Source organism: Ovis aries, chromosome 9 (genome assembly GCF_016772045.2).
Source record: "Ovis aries strain OAR_USU_Benz2616 breed Rambouillet chromosome 9, ARS-UI_Ramb_v3.0, whole genome shotgun sequence".
NCBI classification, from domain to species: Eukaryota; Metazoa; Chordata; class Mammalia; order Artiodactyla; family Bovidae; genus Ovis; species Ovis aries.
Window position 1 is genome coordinate 43074427 of NC_056062.1, and position 26135 is coordinate 43100561.

Genomic DNA, 26135 nt, shown 5'->3' on the forward strand with positions numbered 1-26135 from the left:
AAACCTCAAATAATGCACAGCTTAAACATAAATTTAATACAAGATGCACTTTCTTCACAAGACCATTGATGGGACAGGTAAAACTTGCAATAGACTAGTAAGTTTGCTGTGTTTCAGTTTTAAATTAGAGCTAAAAAAGAATCTAATATTAAAAATGGGTGTTTCTCTTTCCCATACAACCTACCAGGCTTTAAAATAGGTTCAGGACAATTTAACGCAGCTATGAAAGTTTAAAAAAAAAAAAAAAGATATTATGATAAAAGCTAGAATTCTACTAAAAGTATCATACTGAACATCTAAGACATATTTCAGAATCAAATTTGAAAACTAATTTTACCAGTCAGGGATGTTAATAACATTCAGTAATTACTAGAAATGGTATCATTTTCATTATTACCCAATGAAACCATTCATTTTGTACAAGACAGAAACCCACCATGTCATACAACAGATGCTTTCCACACACTGCCACCCAAACATTCTGAGTACAGGGGCCATGCTCTGTCACTCTGCATGCGCTACCACATCCAGTGCAGCGCCCAGCACAGCGGGAGCTCGGGTGCTGGGCGCCCAGGCTGCAGCCTAGACTAGCGTCAACACAACTGCGCATGGTGATAGACTGACAGCTAGAAAGGAAACACGACACCAAGCTGTTAATAATAATTTGTTCAGCATTCATTGATGGCACAGTTTATGCCAGTCTGTCCTATGCTGAGCACATGACTGACTCATCAGAAAAGGCTGATGCTGGGAAAGACTGAGGGCAGGAGGAGAAGGGGATGACAAGAGGATGAGATGGTTGGATGGCATCACCGATGGACAGGAGTTTGAGGAAGGTCCGGGAGTTGGTGAAGGACAGGGAAGCCTGGACTGCTGCAGTCCATGGGGTTGCAGAGTCAGACACAACTGAGCCCCTGCACTAAGGCTGAGCACGAGAGACAAGAAGGTGGAGGAGACAGCTGTGTGCACCTGCGCCCACTCCCAGTGGTGGTCACCCCCCGCTGGAGACCAGGGACCACCGGGGGCCTTCCAGAAGACACAGGTTGCCTGCAAATCCTTAGCCACCAAGGAACGGCTCAGGCTAAGTCCTGCATGCATCTGGACAACTATGTGTTTCAAATGTATGCTGATAGCATGGTGATTAATATCACATTTATTTAAAAACATTACTGAATGCGTATTAGCCATTGGTCACTGGTCCAAGAAGGAGATATTAACTGGGAAAAGATTTAAACAAAATATTTACACATTAAAAAACAGTACACATGAAAACACTGAACCTCTGATGTTAAAATTTTAAAAAATTTGAAACCCTTAAGAGTCAAGAACGCTTTTTGGAAAGAGAGGCCGTTTCAGTAATCTTCGGAGTTACTAGCACCTCTAACCTGTACCTAAAGTGCAAATATATTCCCCAGGCAACGTATGGCAAAACCCACTATAGTACTGTAATTAGCCTCCAATTAAATTTAAAAACAAATTTTTTACTTTTATATTAAGAAGATCATTATAAAGCACCGCATTGACAGAGTACAAGAACTGACCAGGAAGCAGCTTGTTTGGTTTTGTTAAGCTAAGGCTTACCAAAATGTTCTGAGGACCTTGAGCCTATAGCAGAGGTGCTGCCCCCAGCACTAAAGGTTGCCCCAGGGCCCCGGCAAGCTGCTACAATGCTCGACAATTCTTCGAAGTCTCCCATTTTATCTTAAAAATTCATATGAACTTTGCATTCTCTTCCATAATACTTATTTTAAAATGTGATCTAAATTCCTGTTTCCTCAAGTTTTCTGAATTATTGTACTGTTTCCTCAGATTTTTCTAGAAAAATCAATGTTCAAAGAATACACAGGTACTATGAAGCAGGGCTGTCAACGCCCATCCCACATATATGTAACACCACGTTTCTTTGCCTTGGGTTTACTTACCCACAGGCAGGAAACTGGAGCACACTCAGGTGTCTGCCCCTCGAGAATGGAAGGACGATATTCCTCTGAATATCCAACCCAAGTCAGAGAAGCAGCAGCAAGCGTAGCCTGGCAGGCGGAGCCCAGGCAGCCTGCGGCTGAGGGTCTGACGTACCTACTAGACATGCTAGTCAAGTGGGTGTGGAGACGCAGCTCCTGGCACTCAGTCTCTAGCCTCGCCCAGGGGAACCACGGTCCACCCAAGCACGAGTATCAGTAGGCACCTCCTTGCAGGATGTATGAGGGACCTTGCTTCCCTGGCTTGGAATCCATGCTCAAGTAACCGGCTGATTGTAATTTAACTTCCCAAGGAGATCTGCCTAAAATGAGAGAATGATACTTACCTTTCTCATTGTAAATTAAACTACTAATGGGAAAAAGTTTCTGTGAGTTTGGTTACAGCGAGTTTGCCATGAGACAGTTCTGCTCTCCACGTACTGACATATGAAGTCTGTGAGTCGCAAGTTTCCTCATCACACGGGGTGTGTCAGATTTGCCTCCATCAGACTTCAGCACCCAGTGGTCCGGTGTGGTGGCCACAAGCCACACGTGGAGACTGGGCACCTGAGACACGGCTGGCCCAAACTGAGATGTGCTGTAAGCATCAAGGACACGCCAGATTTCAAAGACTTGGTAACAGAGAAAAGAATGTAAAACATGTCAATAGTCGCTTTTTAATAATGGCTATTTTTTTTCCTCTTGTTTTGTGGCTACATATCTAAATGATAGAATATTCTGCACGTGCTGGAATAAATTTCATCTTTGTTTAAAAACATGTGATTACCCCAGAACTGACAATCACCTACTCGGCTCATGCCGTATTTCTACCAGTCCTCACTCTTCTATGCAAATGGTGACAGTATGTTTGCATTCAGAGTTGACACTTATCCCTTCTAATGAAACAGACTTGGGGAGCCCAAGGAGAGGCCCAGTGGTGCCTTTCTTACACTGAAACCAGTCAAGCAGAATCAAGTGGCCATTTCCTATTACCTGACTTTAAAAAGGCCAACACAAGTGGTATTCTGGTACCTGCACGAGGGCTTGAAGTTTCCACCGTGGGAACAAAGGGCTGTGGAGACCAGAGGCTGGGCTCAGAGCCGACTTCTCTGGGCTGTTAGGACTCAGCCATCTATGCCCCAGGCCTCAGCATCTCACCTGTGAGGTGCAGGTGACAGGTGGGCCCACAGGATGATGCCTGCACCCACCGACACCTGAACAAGTGTCCTGTGAGCCAGTGCAAGAATCGAGAAGTGGACGCTTAGTCTTCCTGGTAACTGCCTTATCCTTTCCCACAGATTGACTTATAAGGTAAATATCAAAGATAAAAATGTGAAAAGATAGGTTTTATTCATCAAAAGTGAACAGCAACAGGCACATATTAAAATGAGTCTGGCAAAGCCTTTTACAAATGGCTTTACACTCAAGCTTTCTCCCAAGAAAATGGCTGTTGCGACAAACTGTAAACATAATTAATAAACAGTCTTTTACAGTAACAAGGGAAATACAATTGAACTAAAAGAAAGCACCGGTTTCTCTTAAAACTAGATTACAGTTGTGCTTACTATACATGAAACAATTTAAAACAAATTACAAAAGTGGAATGTTTGTTAAATTTAAAATTAGTCCTTAGATTTTTTTTTTGTCCTAGAAAACATCTGTTCACATCAAAAGGCCCGTCGAAGGGGAACGTTTCGTCAAAGGGAGGGACGAGAAAACAATGCACTTTTTTTCAAATCAAAACAAGAAGTTTGGTCACTTAGCTTGGTGCATAGTTAAGGCATCTGGCATCTGGAGCCATCATCTCTCACGGCTGACCTCCCTTCCCCTCCCACGTGTGGCTGCTCACTACGTCACATTCTACAATAATAAATAAAAGCCAACGTCTCCGATCCTTGCCATGTGGATAAATAGAACACATGCACAATCACACATGCACGAGCGTGCCCCAAACACACATCCACACACACACGACATACCTCTCACTCCCTGCAGCGAGAGGACTTTAGTACCCTTGCTCTGAAGGACACACTGGCCCATCCCACTTTATTTCAGATTGGCAATACCCTGAGCTGATTATGGTGTTTTAAACATTCCACCTTTTGTTTGTTTTCTTGCATGTGCAGGTCAAGTGTACAGTAGTGAAGACAGCATGCAATGTCTTCACCGCGGAATCATCATACAGCTAGGACACTGGGGTTCTGCCCCGCCCGCCCCAAATTAAAAACCAAAGTTAAAACAAAAAAATTGCATTGCCAAACAGCACTGGAGTGAAAGCTCGGCGGCACTCTATGATAAATGCTCAGTTTCCAGTGCACGAAATAAAACCAGAGCAAATGGGAGGCTTTGGTGGCATCCGAAGAAAAAGAAAGGCAAACTGGGGGAGGGGGAGAAAGAGCTGCAGTTCTAGGTTTGATCTTCAGAATTCTTAGTGGTTCCTTCACAATCATGCTCCAAGGCAAATTGAGAACCAATATTTCAAGAGTTGGTTTGTAAACATTGAGTCCTGCCAGAGGTGCAGACACTGGGCACTTCACATTTCCATTTTCTCCAAGAGAACCAGTGGAAGGTACAGAAACACACTGTTTGCATCAAGCTGGTTAAATTCCGAAGCTTTCTGCTGAAGGCTTCAGTTCAACTTCACGATGATGCTTCGAAGAGCACACGGGCCACTGCAATTCTTCCTGCAAAAACTTCCTCGCTTACTCCCTCCATTTCGCTCCTGCCAGGCGCTGCCTCTTCAAGGTCTCCCACGAAAAGCCAAATGCATATTGCTGTAGGTTCGGGTCTTGTCGTTAACAAGTGGGTTCAAATGAGCCAACAGAGGAAATCTTGGAAATAAATAATGCTGGCATCATTCATTTCCCTTGGCAGTCAAGAGTAAGTTCTCTCACCTCAAGACCCCATTTCACATTTCTAACAACCTCTAGGAGGCGTCTGCCCACTGGTTCTGGGGGTTAGGGTAACCGGTTTTCCTGAGGTAATAACTGTGAGCTCAACTCCTCGAACGCAGCATCAGTGTCCTCGCTGCTGGGCTGCTCTCTCTGCAGTCCTTTCCAGCTGGCTTTGTTCAGCCCCACGTGTCCGAGCATCGTCTGGGACAGCCTGGTGTTGGAGAACCGGGCCCATTCCGTGAACAGAGGCTCCACGAGATAGGTCATAAAACCTGAGAAAACAAGGAGAAAAGGCCTCTGTGCGTGTTCTGAAACTTTCAAATGTTAATACAGAGTTTACTCTCTTAAGTCCTACTCCAGTACTATCTAGCTCTTATTTTTCTAGACGTGTGTGAAAATTTACATACCTTCTCGAAGAATCTAAGCAAGCAAGTAATGAAACTTGGAGTGGAGGTGAGCTGACAAACGCAGCACACCTCTTCTGATGATCCCTCTCAGCTGCACAGAACCACATCCTTCTATTAATGCTTCAGCAAAACTGTGGTGGCCCTGGAGCAGGGCTCAGCGGGTCCGAGGGCTGGTTCCCGCAAGACCACTAGAGCTAAGGGGATCTCCTGGGCTGCAGGTGATGAGACCGGAGCCAGGTGCAGCAGCTCTGCCATCAGTGAGGGGAGATCATCATCCCTGTCACGAGCACAGGGCGGCTTCTATGTCTTGATACCTAGGAATTTATAAAGCCAAAACTCACGACACCATGGCTTCCCTGGTGGCCTGGTGATAAACAATCTGCCTGCCAGTGCAGGAGACCTGGGTTGGGAAGATCTCCTGAAGGAAGAAATGGCAACCCGCTCCAGTATCCTTGCCTGGGAAATCCCATGGAGAGGAGCCTGGCATGTTACAGCCCACGGGGTCACCAAGAGTCAGACACTACTTAGCAACTAAACAACACCATGACACCAAGTACGAGTCTAAGAAGAACAAAGATGAATATAAACCATTAAAGTGAATACTGGAAGTGTACTAGGGCCTATTTCATGGACAGCTCATACAACCAATCTCCCTTAATTCAGAGCCAGAAAAAGGAAGGTGATTTCAGGACAGTGTGCATCTCTGGGTTACACAGTACTCGAGCCCACACTGTATCTGACTTAATACTACTACCCAGTATCTTAAGTGAAGTCGCTCAGTCATGTCTGACTCTTTGCGACCCCATGGACTGTAGCCTACCAGGCTCCTCTGTCCATGGGATTTTCCAGGCAATAGTACTGGAGTGGATTGCCATTTCCTTCTCCAGGGGATCTTCCCGACCCAGGGATCGAACCCGGGTCTCTCTCATTGTAGACAGACGCTTTACTATCTGAGTCACCAGGGAAGTATCTTACACAGGGTGAAAGAAGCCTCCTAGGAAACACCTTAACAAAAGCAAATATAACATCTTCCTCCTAAACTTTTGATCGAGGACGTGAAAATACACATTCAAATTCTATCACTGTTAACAGTTTTAAAATTTTTTTCATCTCTAAAACTTTCTTCTCAGGGACAGACTCTATGGACCACAAACTACACATGGTCCACTTAGCCAATAAGAAAATCTCACTGGTGGGACTTCCCTGCTGGTCTGTGCTCCCAATGCCGAAGGCCTGGCTTCGAGCCCTGGTCAGGGCAGTAGATCCCGCATGCCACAACCAAGAGTTTGCATGGTGCAAGTCAAGATCCCACATGTTGTAATGAAGACTGAAGATCCTACAATTAAGACCTGGTGCAGCCAAATAATATATATATTTTTTTAATGTCATGGAAATAAAGCAGTTTGCACCCACTACTTTTAATCAGAAAGTCATATATGGTCTGATGGTTGAATTTTAAGTGTACCAATTCTGATCTCTGAAGTAGCAGTGACGATACTGGAAACATGGCTTTCTTCCGTGTCTCCCATCTCCTCCACATGTGTTAACTGAGAACCTACTCTATGCCAGGCACTGCTTTGGGCTGGCCAGGGCTCAGCAGTGAATAGTCGAGATGTGTCTGCAACCAGCAATGTTCTGGTGAGGAGAGACAGGACACGAGAAAAACATCACCACTGTGGTGAGAGAGCATTTCAGCCTCTGGCAGCAGCCACCCTCATACCCCCGGGTCTGGCTGAACCTGTGCCCGGAGCCCCATCTTTTTCTAGGTGCCGTAGTCAGGTCATGAGCAGGTGGGGTCTTGTGCCCAAATGTAGGACCTTATTACCACTGGTTTCATAGAATCCATTTTCTTTTTTAAAAATGCAATAGCATTCAGCCTCAAAAAATTTTTTTTAAAAAAACAAATCTGTGGCTGCGCTGGGCCTTCGTTGCCGCGCAGGCTTTTCTTCAGCTGTGGTGTGCGGGCTTCTCATTGCAGTGGCTTCTCCTGTTGCACTGGCAGGCAAAGTCTTAACCACCGGAAGGCCTGGATCCCTGTTCTTTGATTCTGCCACCATTCCAGCTGGCTGAGAGCATCTGCTTCCCGTCTCTCCCATCCAACAGACTAGCTGTCTCTCCGGGCTCTCTGTTCCCTGGGGTTCTTTGAGGTCTTCAGCACCCAGTAACAGTACCCAGGCCGGGGCCACAGACACAGCCAGGAGGCACCCTGGACTCACGAGCAGTCCCGCCACTCGTTGAATCCACTTAACTGTCCCTGTCCACGTGCCCCTCTCCCTTCTTGTCCCAGACACCACAGGGCGCCGGGTCACGTGCCTCACTCTCACCCAGTACACGACAGACCCAGGGCTCCTATCACAGAAGAAAACCTATCGACTCCACATGACTTCTGTGTACAGACCACATGCTGGCTCCGGGTAACTGCTGCTTAGCACTAAGTTTATTCTAACAGTTCCCTGACTTGCCCTAGAAGGAGATTCTTTCCAAGCCTCACTTTCCCTTAGGATTTGAGGTCGCAAAGCCCACCACCTGCTACCTGCATAAACTGGGCAAACTGGAAGAGGAGGAGCCCAGCAGCGCTTGTCTTGGGTGGCTCTGAGTCAGGAGCTGCCCAGCCACTTGTGAGTCCACTTAACTGTCCCAGGACAGCCCACGTGCTTGGGACTCCTGCCTTCACACGGTCGTGGCTGTGCGGAGCCACAACTCTCATTTACCAAGTTGCTGAAGGTAAATGAGAGGGCGGGTGCTGGGGAGACGACTTGAGGCCAGGTTCCAGTGGCCTGTGCGCAGTGCTGCGGAGTCAGCGTCAACCAGCAGGTGGCGCCGAAGAGCCTGAGGTCACGCGTGTTCGCTGGCAATCGGGTCTAGTAGTTCCAGAATGACAGAGTTTCTTTCTTTTTTGGGGGGTGGGGGCTTGGGAGGGGGTTGCTGCACTGGATCTTCATTGCTATACATGGGCTTTTCTCTAGTTGCAGAGAGCAGGAGCATGGGCTCTGTTGCCCCACAGCATGTGGGATCTTCCTGGACCAGAGATCAAACCTGTGTCCCCTACACTGGCAGGGAGATTCTTAACCACTGGACCACCAGGGAGGTTCCTATATTTTCCATTTTAGAACAGAAAGTTACTGAAACCTGCTCTGCTTCTTTTTTAACTACTTAATTTCTGGCTGTGCTGGGTCTCCTTTGCTGCGCACGGGCTTTCTCTAGTTGTGTACAGGCTCCTCGCTGCAGCGACTGACTTCTGTTGTTGCAGAGCAGGGGCTCTAGGCACACGGGCTCAGTGGCTGTAGCACTCAGGGCTCAGTGGCTGTGGCACACAGGCCTGCCATGGGATCTTTCCCAACCAGGGATCAGATCTGTGTCCCCCGCAGTGGAAGGCAGATTCTTAACCACTGGACCATCCGGGAAGCCCTGGCTCTGCTTTTTACCAACTAAAATCAAATGAGAGTAAATTACAAGGGTCAAAAAAAAAAAAAAAATCCAGGAATAAGATTTCTTAAATTATTTAAAAATTAGAAATAAGCATTTTAATATTTATATTTCAGATGTACCACTCTTCCTGACAAAATTAAGGTGAATGGCATTTTAAAAACCAGTTATATCTGAGTATGTATAGTTACCAATCTGGATGTTGGCAATTGATTCAGTCTGACGATCGCAGAGTGGACTCACACCCAAATGATACTTTTTTTCTATATCTCCTAGAAATTTAAAAAAGAGAGAATTCTTTATGTGGAATATACCTTATTGGTTAAAAATATAATTAAAGTCTCATCTTACCTGTAAATTCCTTAGGAAAAATGTAACATACTTAATCCTCATGAGAGGACTCCTTCTAAATTAGTTCTTTTTTAAATTTTAAGTTATTCACACATAGAAAAGGTTGCCAAGCTGATAACCTATTTCAAATGGAGAGGGTGGAAAACTTAACTAGATGTTATCCCAGGATTGTAATTCTGTCACAGTGTTTTAGTTTAAAACTTAAGATTTCTAAAAGGAAGATGCATGGAATGAAGATCTTTATCTTTCTGGCCTTAGTTCACAAAGTATGTCCTACGGCCACACCCTTCACACGGGACAAGGATGGAGCAAGGGCAGGACAATCCTTCTGTACAGCAAAACTTTCAAACTTGCTCTATGTCTATTCATAAATGCACACACACCAGATCATTTCAAAAGATAACTGCTGATGTTTTCAAACAGGTCCGCAATTTGTGCATTATTGGTTCTACGTCCATCTATTGTGAACTGTCACTAAAAGTATCAGGCACCTACTGCTAGACTCTACAGCTGTCTAGCAGTTATTCTAAGTTATTTTAATTGCCTAAGTTATCTTATTCATACGATGCTAAAAAATGAAATGGACAAGTAATCACTCAATATTCAACACTGTAACTTGCCTTGATGGAAGAATTCCTCTGTTACTTTTTCACTCCACTGCTTGCTTAATTCCCAGGTCCGACACGGGTTACAAATATCGGCACACTTCAAAGCCATCTAGCAAGCAAAATATTGAAACTGTCTTAAGAAAAAGAGTAAAATTTCAAATGTACTAAGTTTAAATATACTCTAATAGCGGGGAAAAGGACACCTTAAAACAGAAAAAGAAAATGTTGCAATAGGACATCTATTATCCTTTACACTGAGTTTGGGGCTTTCCTGGTGGCTCAGACGGTAAAGAATCCGCCTGCAATGCAGCAGACGCCAGTCTGCAGCAGACTTGATCCTTGGGTCAAGAAGATCCTTGGAGAAGGAAATGACAACCCACTCCAGTGTTCTTTCCTGGAGAATCCCATGGACAGAAGAAGCCTGATGGTGTCCATGGGGATGAAAAGAGTTGGGATACAACTGAGCGACTTTCATTTTCACACTGAGTTTATGATAGTGTTAGTTATAGCAATCATTTTATAGAGGTGCCGAAAGCCTGCTAACCAAACTGAACATGCTTGATAATTCCAGACAGCTAACACAGAACTGTATTAATCAGAAAGCTACAAACCAGTCATTTCTCATTTTTCATATGTGAGAACTTGTTAAAATGCTGTTGGGGCTTCTCTGGCCATCCAGTGGATAAGACTCTGTGCATCCAATGCAGGGGCACAGGGTCAATTCCTGTTCAGGGAACTAAGATCCTGTGTGCTATGCGGCACAGCCAAAAATGTAACAACAAAAAAAAGCTGCTACTGTTGACTGGTACCGCATCTTGAAAACACTGATTTTGTCAGAAATCTCAAGTGTGAAAAAGACAAAACTGATGGACCTTTCCTGCACAGCCTTGGGTGACGCTTTGCAGACCACAGCTTGCTCTCAAGATTTAACCACTCAGAACTACATGAGAATATTTCATTTTTATTCTAACCATCTGCCCTAGAAACAGAATTTTTCCAGGCCACATTTTACCTGTAAGACCAAGTGCCTATGCCTGGCATCTTCCAGATGTAGATCGCCCTTATCCAGATGGGCCCGAAACAAGGACAAGTATTCATTCTGGCGGCTGATGTCTGTGGCCAGTATCAGAGCGCCTATCTGAGCCTCCATCTGTTGTCTGAAAGTAGAGAAACAGAAAGAGAAACACAAGGTTTTCAGTTGAATAGCTACTTTTTAATTATTTTTCCCTTAATCTTAATATTCAGAAAGCTTTACTGAGCTCTAAGATATTCTGCCATTCAACTTTTAACCTACCACAAAACATGGGTTTTAAGGAACACATTTTAAAAACCTACTAAAATGGTCAAACCAAGACCAAGAGAGCTGGTAGGAAAATACCACTTGGCAAACACTCCGAAAGGAAAGCCTTCAGGTGGAATTATATGCCTTAAAAAAAAAAAAGTCTATGTACAATTGACATGTTGCTTGAGAAAATTTTTTGCTGTGATGTAGGGAACAACTTTGGATTCTTTGTTGGTGCTTGAGATGCAGGAGGAGGGTCAGATGGAGGAAAAACGGACTATTCGACTATTGACTTCTGCAGACATGAGAAAATATGTCTGAGTAAACCCTAATGAAGCTCCACCAAGCAATGCTATAAAGTTTAGATTCAATTATATTTTCAGAGCCAAATTCAAGAATCAGTTATCTGTAAGACTATTCAAATTTTCTGGAAGGGAAAATGTAACATGTTAATACAGATAACAAATATATCATCCAAAAAGCTTTCTCAAGTCAAATAGGAAGAATATTGAAAAATTCCTTTTGTTTCAATGGGCCATCACCAATGTTTTCTTTGTATAATGATCAGTAAAGAGCTGATCATTATAGATTAAAAAGCTCACAATATCGAATATTAAATAAAACCCTAAAGAAGACATAAAAGGATGTGACTGTGTAGTATTCCTGATTTTCACTTTTTATTTGAAATAAATATGAGAATTCAACAGGGTTAACATCAAATGCAAAACATGATAAAAAGGAAATAATAAAGCGAGTAATTTAATCCATTTTATTCAAGAAAAAGAGCATTTATATATACTAACACCAGTTAGTATATGGTGGTAAATAGTTTTTATATATTTGTACGACAACAGCAAACAATTTCACTTACCAGAAGTACCGTCAAACTCCAAATGGCAGCCATGGATACAGACTTAAAATTTTTTTAAGCCCACCTTTTTTCTTATGATCATTACCAAAAGCCATTGTTTTATAAAGTTTTTTTAAATTGAGAAAGGGAAAGAAAAAAGAAAGAGCAGTGACAGTAACTTAAACCTTGACATCCTAACACATTTTTATGCTCCCCTTTCTCCAGAATTAGGCAGTTAATATCCACTGACACCGTTTCCCCAGGTCACCTTCTCGGGATGAGACACCATTAAAAGCTTTTGTTGGTGGACCAATGACAAGATTCTGTTGACAATACCACTGTATCGGGCTCTTTTACTTCGTTAGCTTTTCAAATGGCGTGTGTGTGTGTGTGTGTGTGTGTGTGTGTATGTGTGCGCGCGCGCACGCACTTAGTTGTTCAGTCATCCAGTTTCTTTCAGAGCCTATGGACTATAGCCCTGGAAGCTCCTCTGTCTGTGGGATTCTTCAGGCAAGAATACTGGAGTGGGTTGCCATTTCCTCCTACAGGGGACCTTCCTGACCCAGGGATCAAATCTGTGTCTCCTGCATTGGCAGGTGGGTTCTTTACCACTGAGCCACCTGGGAAGCCCGGCTCAAATGGTCTGCTTGACATCAAATGACACTGATGTCTGAAAAAAAAAAAATATTAGGTTTTCCATTCTTTCTCTTCATTACTTTTCCTAAAACAGATTTTAATGAATCTATTTCTTATACAGAATGTTTACTTTCTATCCAATTTACCTTTACACTAAGATTTTATTCAAGAGTGTAAAATGGAAATACGTAACTCTATTTACATAAATAAGAGGTAAACATGCTTGAGCCACTGTGTATCTGGAATGCATTTTGTAGTATCTGTGGATTGATCCTTCATAAAAATTCACTGAAAAAAAAAAATGCTACTAACTGCGTTTCAGAATAGGTGTAAATTACTACAATTTTGATGCAAATTTGTAAAATAAGGTAATTAACCCCAAATTAGGGCTTCCCTGGTGGCTCAGATAGTAAAGAATCCACCTGCAACGTGGGAGACCTGGGTTCGATCCCTGGGTCAGGAAGATCCTCTGGAGAAGGGAATGGCTACCCACTCCAGTATTCTTGCCTGGAGAATCCCATGGACAGAAGAGCCTGGTAGGCTACAGTCCATGGGGTTGCAAAGAGACACAGCTAAGCGACTTTCATTTTCACCCCCAAATTGTGGAATACCTGAATATAACAACATAATCTTAAAAACTTTAAATAACTGCTTTCCAACTTAATATCCACAGTTCATAACTAATTAATTTTATCTTAACCTACCTGCTCTCTAATGGCATGTGTGAGAATAAACCGGATTCTCTCAATAACCCCACTGCAGATCTCCAGTGGTGATTTTCCAGAACTGAGGTATTCTACCAAAAAAAAAAAAAAAATTTAAAAAGGGCAGATCTGAATTAGCAAAGGGCAAGTCTTTCTGAACATAAAGCAATGTTTCTAAGTAATATCAGGCTGGTTAAAATTCTAGCATTCATTGAGAACCAATTTACTTTCACTTCTCTAAAACATGACCCATTTTCTAGAATACAAGAATATTAAACTTGGAGGAAGAGCTTGCACTCACCTTGTATAAAGTTGCCAGGTAATGGTTAGTTTTAATGAGGAAAGGTTGATTAACACCTGGATGATCCAGATCATGAGTGGCAGCTGCAATTAAGCTCAGCAAGACGTCCCAAGGAGTTACAGAGTTGGCAAGCTAGACGGTGGCGAGGAATAACCGATTACAGACGTGTCTGCCACAAACTGTACCATGACAACAGCTGTTCTAAATCGGCCTCCTCCCCTTATGTTTCTCTGACTGCCTGTCCAGGCCAAGGCGTGCCTGCCACGTGCTGTCCACTCTCACCCCTGGCAGGAGGCGTGGTATGATGCAGTCCCTCGCCCATGGGGAGGTCACGGACCCGGCTCACCCTTACACGGCTTCATTTGGAACAAGTGTAACTAAGATGACAGCTAAAGTATAAATCATCTTTTTGAGTATGTTCATGGTGAAAAGTGTTTGAAAGAAGGATGATCAGGGCTACACCGGCAAAAAGCGTTTCACGTCACCACTGCCAGACGTGTGTGGGTTCAGACGGCCTCTGCATCCGTGCTCGCCTGCACACTCCCCCCTCTGGTGCCCGGCACTGCTGCCCTCCGCTCCGCAGCCCTGGCTTCTGGCTGGGCGTGGCCAGTGGGAGGCTGAGGCCCCACAGCCCGTGGACCAGGTTTACCCCCACACCTGCTCAGGTCCCCTGGAATGCAACACTTAGTTCCATTGGTCCACTTTCCTGGCTGTGTAGTGGTGAAGTACCAATTTCTCCCACAAGACGGTCAAAGAGAAACTTTAGGCTTGGCCCAGAGGTTTTTTTTTTTTCCCTCCAGAGTATTTTTCTACAGTTTAATTTAAAAATTGGGGCAGCTGGGCGTACATGCATAACACGTGCCCATTTTATCACTGTATATGAATGAGGCCACAATAAAGTCGGCGTTTTTTAACTGGGGCATTTTCACATATTCCACGATCTCTTGAAAAACCAGAAGAGTGGCACCCACGAGGCTGTATTCTCAGAGTTGGCGTCGACTGGCACAAACTGGCCCTGTCAGTCTGCTTCCCTCCCAACATCTAGCTGGAACAAAGGCCCCAGGGGAGAGGGGTCTAGAAGCAGGCCTAAGGGTGGGCGGGTGTAATTTCATCAGCTCTAGAACAGGAAACGCCCAAGAGCAAACACGGCTTCCATTGCATCTATGGCTGATGACCCCCAACTCTGACTTCTCTGTTTTACTGCAGACTCCCATCCACCTCTTCACTAGATCCCTCCCCTTGGATATGGCAGGGACACGCATAACCGCACACATCCACAATGGAGCTCACCACCTCCCCGGCCCTCTCCCCTCTTCTACCTTCTCTCCCTCACAGCTGCTCAGGGCAGTGTCCACCTACCCCTCCTCCTACTTCACCCCCCAGAGGCATCCAGACACCACATCCTCCTCATTCTGATTTCCAAAGACCACCAACCGCCCACCTCTCTCCTGCCCCACAGCTACAGAAACAGCCCCCATGGGCAGCGGCTGCGTTGCTGGTCTTGTCTGCTTTGTTCTCCCCCCACAGCCAGGACAGTTCTGTAAAGTCTCCCACTTCAGTCCCACAGCTCCCTATTCATCACTGGACACGACGCCAATGCCATCCCTGCCCTCATGGAGCTCAGTGTAATCACCAGATGACTCGCATGGAGAAGCCGGATGCCTTGGCCTTCGCTTGGGCTTCTGCAGCCTTGCTCTCGACAATCACCTCGATTCTATAGCTTAAAGTGTGATTAAAAATACAGCCACATTTGCAAACTTGATCCTGCTACATGTCATTCCTGAGAAGGAAGCTTCTGAGTCTAATTAAATCTCCAACTTAGGGCTTCCCAAATGGATCAGTGGTTAAAAGAAAAAAAAATCCGCCTGCCAATGCAGGAGAGGTGGGTTCGATCCCTGGGTCAGGAAGATCCCCTGGAGGAGGAAATGGCAACCCACTCCAGTATTCCTGCCTGGAGAATTCCACGGACAGAGGAGCCTGGTGGGCTACAGTCCATGGGGTCACAAAGAGGCGGACATGACTGAGTGACTAAACAACAACAAAATCACTAACTTAAGGAAGCGCTTGAAATTAAATCAAGAGAACTTGCTCAGGGCTCTGGCTGATTGTAAACACCAGCACCTTACCTTAGGTTCTTTTAGGTAACAGTGCATGGCCTGAGTAACATCGGCAGCGTGGACTGCATTGTGGTAAGGGTTCTGACTGTGGTAATCTTCTTGAATCATCACTGTATCGAAGGAAAAAAGACCCCAAATTTAACTGCAAATAGGAGGCACTTACAAGTGCAAAAATTGGAACAATTATGTATTTCCCACTTACCCTACTCACGTGGCTATCAGCTACCTGTTCAATTCAGAGAGATGATAACCACTTCAGAACTCACATGACCGCCACTGTGACTAACTCGTTTGAAACTTTTCAAATGAGAAGGTATTCATGTCAAATTTATAAAATTATTTTTTTCTTCTCTTTTAAAATGTCAATCTCACTCTGCCAAACTCCTCTGACTGTCGTTTACTCTAAAAATACTTTCTTAGTTAACTAAAAGGAGTACAGTTCATTCAACAAATATGTACTGTGCTAGGTGCTGTTCTAGGAACTATGAGTTCATCAGAGAGCAAAAATCTTTGATGCAATACTAGTACAGATGTTGGGGAATGTGTGTGGATTCCAGGATGCTTTATCAGCGAGGTGAGTTTTGGATCTGGAATCAGTTTTTCAGGAGTGCGGGAAGAATGCCCTGTTAATCTGGCTTCTCTGCTCAGTGTCAGTTATGCTAACCATGAAAAAGCAGACGAGGATGAGGGGTCCAGCCACACCCGCCACCATCAAACCTGCACCATGACCCCAGCAGCCCTGCACTCAGTCCAGGGGTGCCTGGAACCATAAGCCAACCCCAGTGGTGAGGGGCGAAGAGCACTGGAACTTCCTACTGACTCTGATTCCACCCTTTAAAATAGCTTTTTAAATACTCTCGTTAATATCTATGTTTGTATGTGCTTTTATAATTTATGTGTTAGTACATATTACAGACATACAATTTATAAATAAATATGCATTAGAAGTCTTTCAAGAAGTCCTAGATATCTCCTCTTAGTTAGATAATTAAGAGGAAAGAAAATATTCTCTTCTTCCTTACGAAAATAAGAAAGAATCCTTATGCTAATTTTCTTCTGACACATTTATTTGGTGAAAGACCCCAATTTGTTTCCTGGCAGAGTGTTCTTAAGTATCACTCTGCACATTAAAACATAGTCAAAATAATCCTTGGAGGTTGCTGTCAAGAGATTTCATGGATCAGGAAAAGAGAAGATCCATAAGGTTTTAATCTTCAAGAAGTGAGGAAAGGACAGAAGTCATGTTGTCTTTGTGAGAAAGTTATGGCTGACATGGAAGACTGTGGGCAAAGGGGCTCCAGCTCACCAGGCCCCTGGTGCCCCCACCCACGGCACTGGGCCCTCACAGCTCCCCATCCAGGGGTGCGGTCCCCCCTGTGACCAGCTCTGGCAACAGGGTTATTTGTGGTGGACGGGAAGGTGCCAGCGTCCAGCCCAAGCTCTGGGCACACCAGCGGTCTCCTGAAAACTGGCCACTGCACTTTGAACAAGCTCAGCTCATTGTAAAATAATAATTTTTCAAAAAAAATTATTCTCTATATCTCGCTGCATTGGATCTTAGCTGCGGCATGCGGGATCTAGTTCCCTGACCAGGGATCGAACCCAGGCCTCCTGCATTGGGCGCACTGAGTCTTAGCCACTGGACAGCAGGGAAGTTCCTGTTTTTTGTTTTTAATGTGACTCTGTTATGGTGCCAAACTCCTCTGCCTCCCTTTAATTTAACAGTAGACCACGTAGAGCTGAGCTGGGTCAGGCCCAGTGCCCCTGGGGAGGGCCCAGCTGAGGCCCGCGAAGTTGCCACGTGGCTCATCCAGTGTCCTGGGCAGGGACATGAACAAGCGCAGCCAGACCAGCAGCAGCCCACAGACTCAAGGCTCCAAACACGTGTGTTGCTTCAAAACACTAACTTTCGGGTGGTTAGTTTTAAAGCCATAGCTGATATAACCGAGAGAAAAGGTAACAAGTTCCCGTACATTACTCTTAAATGGGTTAGAATCACTTACCTAAAAATCTACGAAGTTTCATCATATCTAAATGGAAGTACTCAATTAATCCATGGAGACTAAATAAATGAAAGGTTAAACTTACTAGACTATTTCCTAAAAAGAAAGGAGAGGAGACATTAGTAGGAATATAAGATATTAATAACACAACACACTGTGCTTCCAAATAAGGGTTTAAATATATAACATAAAGAGTACTAAGTCCTAACTGTGGTCCATCTAAAATTTACATCTTATCTTACCAGTTCTGAGTTTTAAATATCACATCTTTTTTTCCATTCTAAGAAAAAACTTTTTTGGGGTTTTATTTTTCAAAAACCAAACAAATGGATGATAAATAATTAGAACTGATAGAAAACTTTGAAAATTATCCACACTGAGTAAGTTTAATTCAATTTCCCAAAGCACCTAAAACCTCCTTGCAACCATCCCCCTAACTAAGCAGGTATGTCCCAGAGCAAAGCATCTTGACTACAAATGCTGTATTATTTAACAATTGAATAGACTCTATTTAAAGTGTATAAGCTCATATATTACTGCCAGTGTTCAGAAAATAGCATAACACATGATTCTGTATTCTCAAAAGAAATCTATGTTTCTTACAAACATATATATAAATAAGACCCAACTAGTTCCACAATGAAAATTTGTAGTAATAATATTTACAAAGAATGATAAAGGACTACTAGGCTAACCTAATCCAAAACTGCCTGAATAACTGTTAAGAAGCCCATGGCTGAGGAAAAAAAGCAAATTAACTGGAACAACGTTTGCATGAGCAACACAGGAAAGGATGTGGCTGCCAAGAGAACCCTCTTAAATACCACCTCACTCACCATCTTCAAACAGAAAGAAAAAACCCATTTCAAATCTTCCACCTTTAAGAAGTGACAAGTTAAAAACTGTATTCAAATTTTGGTAACACTCTACTGGTGCAATGAGCCCATGTGGTCTAGAATCAGGTGAAGAAGCAGGCCTATGGTCCTATTTTTACTGCTGTAACAAACAATTTTTCTTGGGACAGATACATAGATGTTTCAGAACGTATAATTAAAATAAAAATCTGATTTTTAAAAAATGAGCAAAGGATCTGAATCAATGGTTTTCCAAATAAGACATACAAGTGGCCAATAGGTATATGAGAAGCTGTTCACTGATCACCAGGGAAACGCAAATTAAAACCTCACACTTGTCAGAATGGCTATTATCAAAAAGATAAGAGATAACAAGTGCTGGCGAGGGTGTGAAGAAAAGGGAACCCCTTGGTGAACTGTTGGTGGGATTCTTAAGCTGGTTTAGTCACTATGGAAAACAATGGAGGTTCCTTAAAAAATTTAAAACAGAACTAACATCTGATTGAGCAATTCTACTTTGATGTACATATCTGAAGGAAATGGAATCACTATCTCAAAAAGATATCTGTAGCCCCGTCTTCACTGAAGCATTATTTACAATAGCCAAGACATGGCCTCAATCTAAGGGCCCACAGATGGATGACTGGATAAAGAAACCGTGATATGTATGCAATGGGATATTACTCAGGCATAAGAACCAGGAAATCTTGCCTCATGTGACAAACGGAGGGAATCTGAGGAACTGTGCCAAGTGAAAGAGAAAGACAAATGCTGTATGATCTCACCTCTACATGGAATCTAAACCCAAACAAAGTCCTGAGCTCACAGATATAGAGAACAGATCAGTGGGTGCCAGACGTGAGGGTGTGGGGAGGTGGACAAAGTGTACTGCCCACTTGAATGCTGCTAAGATAACAGATCTTAAAAATTCTCATCATAATAAAAAGATGTAACTTTTATGTGTGGTGACTAGACCCATGTGGTGATTATTTTGCAGTGTATACAAACAGTAAATCACTACGTTGTATACTTCAAGCTAATATGTCAATTACACTTCAATTAAAAAAAAAGGATGTATATTCATTCTCTATATTTAGGTAATCATAGGTTCTCCCCAAAGTTGTTTCCCAAACCTAATGAAATAAATGACTGATCTCTAGGGTCTAGAATAAGTTTTAAGGAAGCTGCAATCCAATGGAAAAATACCCTCATCTGGAATTCAGGCAAATGGCAGTAAGAAAGGCATACTAACATCTTCCCTCCAAGAACCTCAGAGGAATCTGACAAGAACCAATCTGTCAAAGTGCACCACCCATACTAGAATGAAAAGCTGCATACTACTACTACTATTACTAAGTCACTTCAGTCGTGTCCGACTCTGTGCGACCCCACAGACAGCAGCCCACCAGGCTCCCCCGTCCCTGGGATGCTCCAGGCAAGAACACTGGAGTGGGTTGCCATTTCCTTCTCCAATGCATGAAAGTGAAAAGTGAAAGTGAAGTCGCTCAGTTGTGTCCAACCCTCAGCAACCCCATGGACTGCAGCCTTCCAGGCTCCTCTGTCCATGGGATTTTCCAGGCAAAAGTACTGGAGTGGGGTGCCATTGCCTTCTCCGGAAAAGCTGCATGCAACATTTTTTATTTTCAATTCACAAGATACCAACTGACTTGATACCAGTCAGTAAGAATACAAGTCAATGGAATTTATTATTTCAAAGCAAGTGATGCTTAGTTGATATGTTACAACAAGAAACGGGCACTGAAGAAATTCTTTTATATAAAAATGGAAACAAACGCTTTCTTGGAAAAGAAAATTTATAACTTAGAGAAAAGTTACCTTATATAAAGACACACCAAAGGACAGCCTGCCTATGGCGTTATGGCTCTCAACAGGTTTCCGGATGGGACTCTACATGTAAGGACTGGGCTACGGCGACAACATGGGCCTAGCAACAAGGGCCCTCATGTGCCAGGTGACCTTCAGGGGTGACAAGCCCTATCTTGGTATCTCATGTAACAACTCATTCCTGCAAAAGCAACATCTAATATATCCTCTGTGTGTGTGTATGTTAGTCACTCAGTCATGTCGGACTCTGCGACCCCATGGACTGTAGCTCGCCAGGCTCCTGTGTCCGTGGGACTCTGCAGGCAAGAATAATAGAGTGAGTTGGCATTCCCTTCTCCAGCGGATCCAACCTGGGTCTCCTGTATTGCTGGCAGATTCTTCATCATCTGAGCCACCAGGGAAGCCCAAACATGTCCTACCAGAATATAACTACTTTCCACCTTTCAGTGGACAAGCCAGGAGTAATCTGTCTTAGTGGGAATCAGAGCTTCTTCCCTGCCCTCCTCATAGGATCACCTGGAAAATCACCACAAGAAGAAACATAGGGCACACCGGCCCAAAGAGCAAGAAGTGAAAACTACACACTTAGATACCAAGCACATGCATCATCCAGGATTCATTCCAGGCCAAGCAGCTTTGAAAGGAAAGCAGATCCAATTAAATAATGCAAGTTAAAAAGGAATTTTCTTCTGCCCACTTGTTTCCCAATAATCTCTCTTCCTATATAAAATTCCTTAACTTTTGGGTGACTGTAGTGAACTGAATATGTATTAATAGGTCACCATCTGTAAAACAAGCGGGTAGCTAACCACGGATGGCTTCTACTAACCTCTAACAACTCTAAGAAGAAATCATTTGGCCACCTTTTCCACAAAAAAAGGGGTGAGATGTAATTAAAGAAGAGCTGGTGTTAGTTGCTCAGTTGTGTCTGACTCTTTGTGATCCCATGAACTGGAATCCACCAGGCTCCTCTGTCCATGGGATTCTCCAGGCAAGAATACTGGAGTGGGTAGCCATTCCCTTCTCCAGGGGATCTTCCCAACCCAGGGAGCAAACCTGGGTCTCCTGCACTGCAGGCAGATTCTTTACCATCTGAGCCACCAGGGAAGCCTAAGGCAAGCCAAGTGCTACCTAAGTTAATTCACGTGGAGCAGTGGCTAGAACTTCTGCCCATCTTACACTGCCACCCTCATTCCACTTCCACCACCACGCCCTCTGGCTGGTAGGATACATTCTTTTTAAAAATAAAATCTAGAGAAAAACAATCAACTATTTCTGTGAGTGACAAAGTGTCCAGGGGACTAAGAATAGGCTATGAGCTGTTAAGTGTTATGTGAGGTTAGACCTTGAAGGTGTTAAGGGTGGCACTGTGTTATGTATATTTATCCTGAGATAAGGACTAAAGGAATATTTCTGTTGCATTAGGAAAGGGGAGTTTCCCAGATCTGGAAGAAGCTGAGGCACTTAGACTTTCAAAGAGGGAAGGCTGCACGGAGGGACAGCTGTGTAAATGCTATTAGAGTCCTTTCTAGAAGGACAGACTGGAGTGGGGGCCTGGGAGGGGAAGGGCCACTGGTCACCAGAGGGCAGAGAGAGAGAGAACAGGAAGAGGGAAGAAGAAAACCAGAAGGCGGGGAAGTGGGAAGGAGGTTCCACCGCTGAGGTGACCTTTACTGTCCTCACACTTGTGCCTGGGATGGTCTAGTTTATCTTCTGTCAACAGACACAGACAACTAGAACGTGACCACAACATTGTCCTCACTATGCCTGGCCCACACAGCTCAGAGGGAACGATGATGTGATACTAACTTCGTTATTGTTCAGTCACTCAGTCATGTCTGACTCTTTGCGACCCCATGGACTGCAGCACACCAGGCTTCCCTGTCCTTCACCATCTCCTGGAGTTTCCTCAAACTCATGTCCATTGAGTTGGAACTATGCTAGTCTCAAGATGACTACAGCCTGGTTTCCATATTTGGCTTCCTTGCAAAAAGGAACTTCATTCCAAAGTAAAACTAGGGGGGACAAAAGGTAGTTTCAAAGTATAGAAGGAGCCACATACTTATTTCATTCTCAGCAGTAAGAACTTCCTCTCAGTGAACTTCCCACTCTGCTTCATTTATTTAAAAGGCAAAAGGGACAAAGTCTAGTTGGACTATATAGGTACCACCAATTTTTTATGTCAAAGATCTTATAGTAAATGAAAAATGATTCCCAAAGGGAATTTTGTTCCTGCGCCCAAAGATAATAAAGAAAAATGAACCTTGGCTCAGTTGGTAAAGAATCTGCCTGGAATGCAGGAGACCTGGGTTCAATCCCTGGGTTGGGAAGATCCCCTGGAGAAGAACATAGCTACCCACCATAATATTCTGGCCTGGAGAATCCCTTGGACAGAGGAGCCTGGCAGGCTACAGTCCATGGGGTCACAAAGAGTCGGACATGACTGAGCGGCTAACACTTTTTTCACTTTCAGCCAAAGCAAAACAAAACTCAGAAAGAGGTAAACAAATCAGGATCACCTTTTTTTTTTTTCCCCAACATACTCACACTTTCCAAAGATAGTGATTAGCTCCAAGTTCTCCCCCACCCGACCCCTCCAGAGAGAAGCAGTATCAGAAGGGGCAGTTCTGCTGATCATAACACACCATCTCTCTAAAGTGTGCAGAGAAAGAGAGCCTGAGAACCACAGTGAGAAGAAAAGCCATCTCTCAAAAGGGCGTCAATCTACCACACATCTCGGGCTATCAAAACTGGAACATAGGATTGGAGGATGTCACTGTACATGGCTACAGCACAAAAAAACCCAAAAAGGAAACGTCAAGAACCATGAGATAGTAATGTGCACGTTGGGTTGTTAATAGCAAGAGAAAAGAAGAATAGAAGTGTGTGCTCAATAGTGTCTGACTCTGTAGCCCTGTGGACTGTGGCCCGCCAGGCTCTTCTGTCCATGGGATTCTCCAGGCAAGAATACTGGAGTGGGTTGCCATGCCCTCCTCCAGAGGAATCTTCCCGATTCAGGGATCGAAACCTCGTCTCTTGCATTGGCAAGCGAATTCTTTACCAACTGAACCAGCTGAGAAGCCTCTTATTAACAGAAGTAGGTTTAATTAGAGTTACCCAAGTGACGATGACGAGGATTACTTTTGATTACTACTAAGAGTGATAATCAAAAAGCAAAATTTTAGGTGGATGCTCTAAGCTTACAGGTCAGTCACTGGAGAAGGAACAAAATAATGCTCCCTCAGCCAGCAGAGGGCGCCTACACTCAGCAAATGAAAGCAGCGGCAACCCCATCAAAGCAGCAACCGTGAGAGTACATTAGAGTAAGCCAAAGTCTTCACTTACCATTTGTCAGTCTATCAAATAGAAAGATATCGAAACTCCAATTTCCAACTTTTTCCAGCATACACTGAAATGAAAACCAAACATTCCTACTGTAATTTAATCTCAGTAACTTTCTCTGTCTTTTGTAGATAGTCCATAAGGAAGCTAACAAAAACAAATCGGTCGACTTAAGAAATGCTAATTATCACTCTCCTTAATCATGACCTTTCCAAACAACTCCAAAATATGTCCAAAGGGATAAACTCCATTTGAAAAACAATTAATGTTTTCTCAATTGATAAATGTATAGCTAAGGCTGGTGTTCCTTTTGACTTATTCTTATGTTCTCATGAACTGTCAAGAACTGCAGTACCCATCACAGAAGTGTAGTTCACACACTGCATGGACTAGGAACTAGATTTTAAAAATCTAATAAAAGTTGTAATAGTTGAATACTTGCTACATTCCAGGTACTATTAAAAATGCTTTATTTTTGACACATTCTTACTATTCACACCAACACTATCATGTAGGCATTGTTTTCAACCCTCATTTACAGATGGGGAAAGAGGGAGAAAGTCATTAACTTGCTCAGCAAGAGTCACAGAGCTGGGTCTTAAGTCAGGCAATCAGACTCTGGAATCCAGGTACCAGACACCTGTAGTATATACTACACTTAAATTATTTGTTATTTGTCTTCTTAAAACACATTCCCAATTTATTTGTTAATATTCCTTAAATATCCTAATAAAATAGTCCATAGCATTTACTACATAATTTTTAAGTTGATGGTTATTTCAGCCAAGCAAATAAGCCCCACAACAACCCTAAAAATCAAACAGACATTTTTACACCATGTCTTCGTGTCCTGAAAATTTTGTGGACTTTATTTTCAAGAAAAAAATTTGTATTTTGTACCCAAAAGTTCACTGTCATATATACATATATGGCTAAATCAGCATAAGCAATACTAGGTATTACCAGTAGAAATGATAATAGTCCTAACAACCAATGACACACAGACCAATATTCTCATCTGAAAAAGCAGAACTTGAGAACTTTTTTAAATTTAAAGAAAGTATGAGTGCTTTTCCATCAATTTGTTTTATCAAACAGGGAAGCAAATGTTTTCACTTTAATGTAATCGTAGACTGGGCGCTCTGGCCCCATCAACACAAACCTACATCTAACCCGTGAGTGTTAAGTCAAAGAATACTTTTACAAATGTTAGAAATGTGAGATTATTAAAAAAAATCCTTATTTAGTAAAAAACAACCTCAGCTAATCTCCACCTTCATTAAGACATTTCTTTTAAACTGTATAAAAAAAACAATGCTCACAATCACCAAATTTTAAAGAACATTTAAATCTTCCAAATATCTCACTCATACAAGAGATCATGAAAAGTGTGACTGAAAATCATGAGACTTCCTGTGCTGAGTTTACTTTTAAACAACTGGAAGAGAGCAACCGAGTCCCTTCTTAACTATAGTATAGAGAAATTACATCAGGCAAGCCGTAATATTCTTTCCAGCATTAGGATCCTGGTGACCTTACAGTTTAATGGTCCATTGATCTACTTGCTATTACAATAAATGTTGTAATGCTATAATACACAAAAACATTTTCATTATTTTAGTTCCTTGCTCTGTAATAGCCTAATCATAAGATGAACAGCTGCTCTAAAGGAAAAATCTATAATAAAAATTGAGTTCAACTGATTTCACATACCAAAAACAGGCTATATAAAATCAGTACCATATGGGAGAAACAAGGCTTCATTAAACTTATGTAAGAATCAATGTTTTCTTGAAGAAAGCTATACATACCTTGGCTTGTCCATTATAATCATCATCTAAAATGTTCAGAGAATTTGAAACAGTAGTACCACGAAAAAAGCGTGAAGATCTAAGATACCGCTGGAAACTTAGTAACCGTCTGATATTCCTTGCAGATACAGAAACTTCAATTTCAGATTGAGCTGAAATGAAAGGAGTAAAAAGGTGAGTAGAGTAAGTCAAAACTGCACATAACGTATTAAGAGCTCTTTCTAGTTACATACAAATATTTCTTAAAATTGATCAACTGTCATAACACATTTCTAGGAAAGAAGAGGTACTTTATTTGATTTTCAATTAAACAGCTAAGTATGAAGGGGTAAATGACCAATTTTATCAGCATTTAGAAACATAATCAAGAGTGTGGTTGGGTTAATCATCAAAAGTTTTTTTCTTTTTTTAAACTTCCAAGAATGATCACCTCTCCCTCTACTGCTTCAATATACTATACAAACACTACGGAGGGGGAAGACAAAACCTAGTTTCAAATTATCCTTCACATTGAGAAACCAGGTCCCCAGTTACATATGAGACTTAGAACTCAAGCAACTCAAATCCTAACGAGGTATCATCTCAAATTTCTTTATGATAACTTTATTTAGAGGAAAAGGAGATAGAATGGAGAAGAACGTAGTTTGGATACTGACACGTCTTCTTTCCATGAGTCTAACCGTCATGTTTCCCTGCAGTGTGAGATGGAACCAAAGTTTCTGGGGCACCAGACAAAATAGCAGACT

The 26135-nt window shown here is 42.9% G+C and overlaps 1 protein-coding gene across 6 annotated transcripts in view; it reads right to left on the minus strand.

Moving 5' to 3' along the window:
* Positions 1–3289: 3289 nt before the first annotated feature.
* Positions 3290–26135, minus strand: part of PDE7A (phosphodiesterase 7A) — a 107214-nt gene continuing 84368 nt past the window's right edge. For 5 of the 6 annotated variants that reach the window (XM_060393438.1, XM_060393437.1, XM_027972998.2 and 2 more), the window contains 10 exons: positions 25390–25541; positions 23582–23645; positions 17538–17633; positions 15544–15644; positions 13418–13549; positions 13117–13208; positions 10657–10801; positions 9657–9753; positions 8877–8957; positions 3290–5124 (listed from right to left, as the gene is read on the minus strand). In XM_060393438.1, coding sequence (XP_060249421.1) covers positions 4916–5124; positions 8877–8957; positions 9657–9753; positions 10657–10801; positions 13117–13208; positions 13418–13549; positions 15544–15644; positions 17538–17633; positions 23582–23645; positions 25390–25541 — 1169 coding nt within the window. In that variant the 3' untranslated portion in view covers positions 3290–4915. Of the gene's footprint in view, positions 5125–5261; positions 5574–8876; positions 8958–9656; positions 9754–10656; positions 10802–13116; positions 13209–13417; positions 13550–15543; positions 15645–17537; positions 17634–23581; positions 23646–25389; positions 25542–26135 lie in introns of those variants that run through there. The other variant, XM_060393439.1, reaches the window with a different exon arrangement.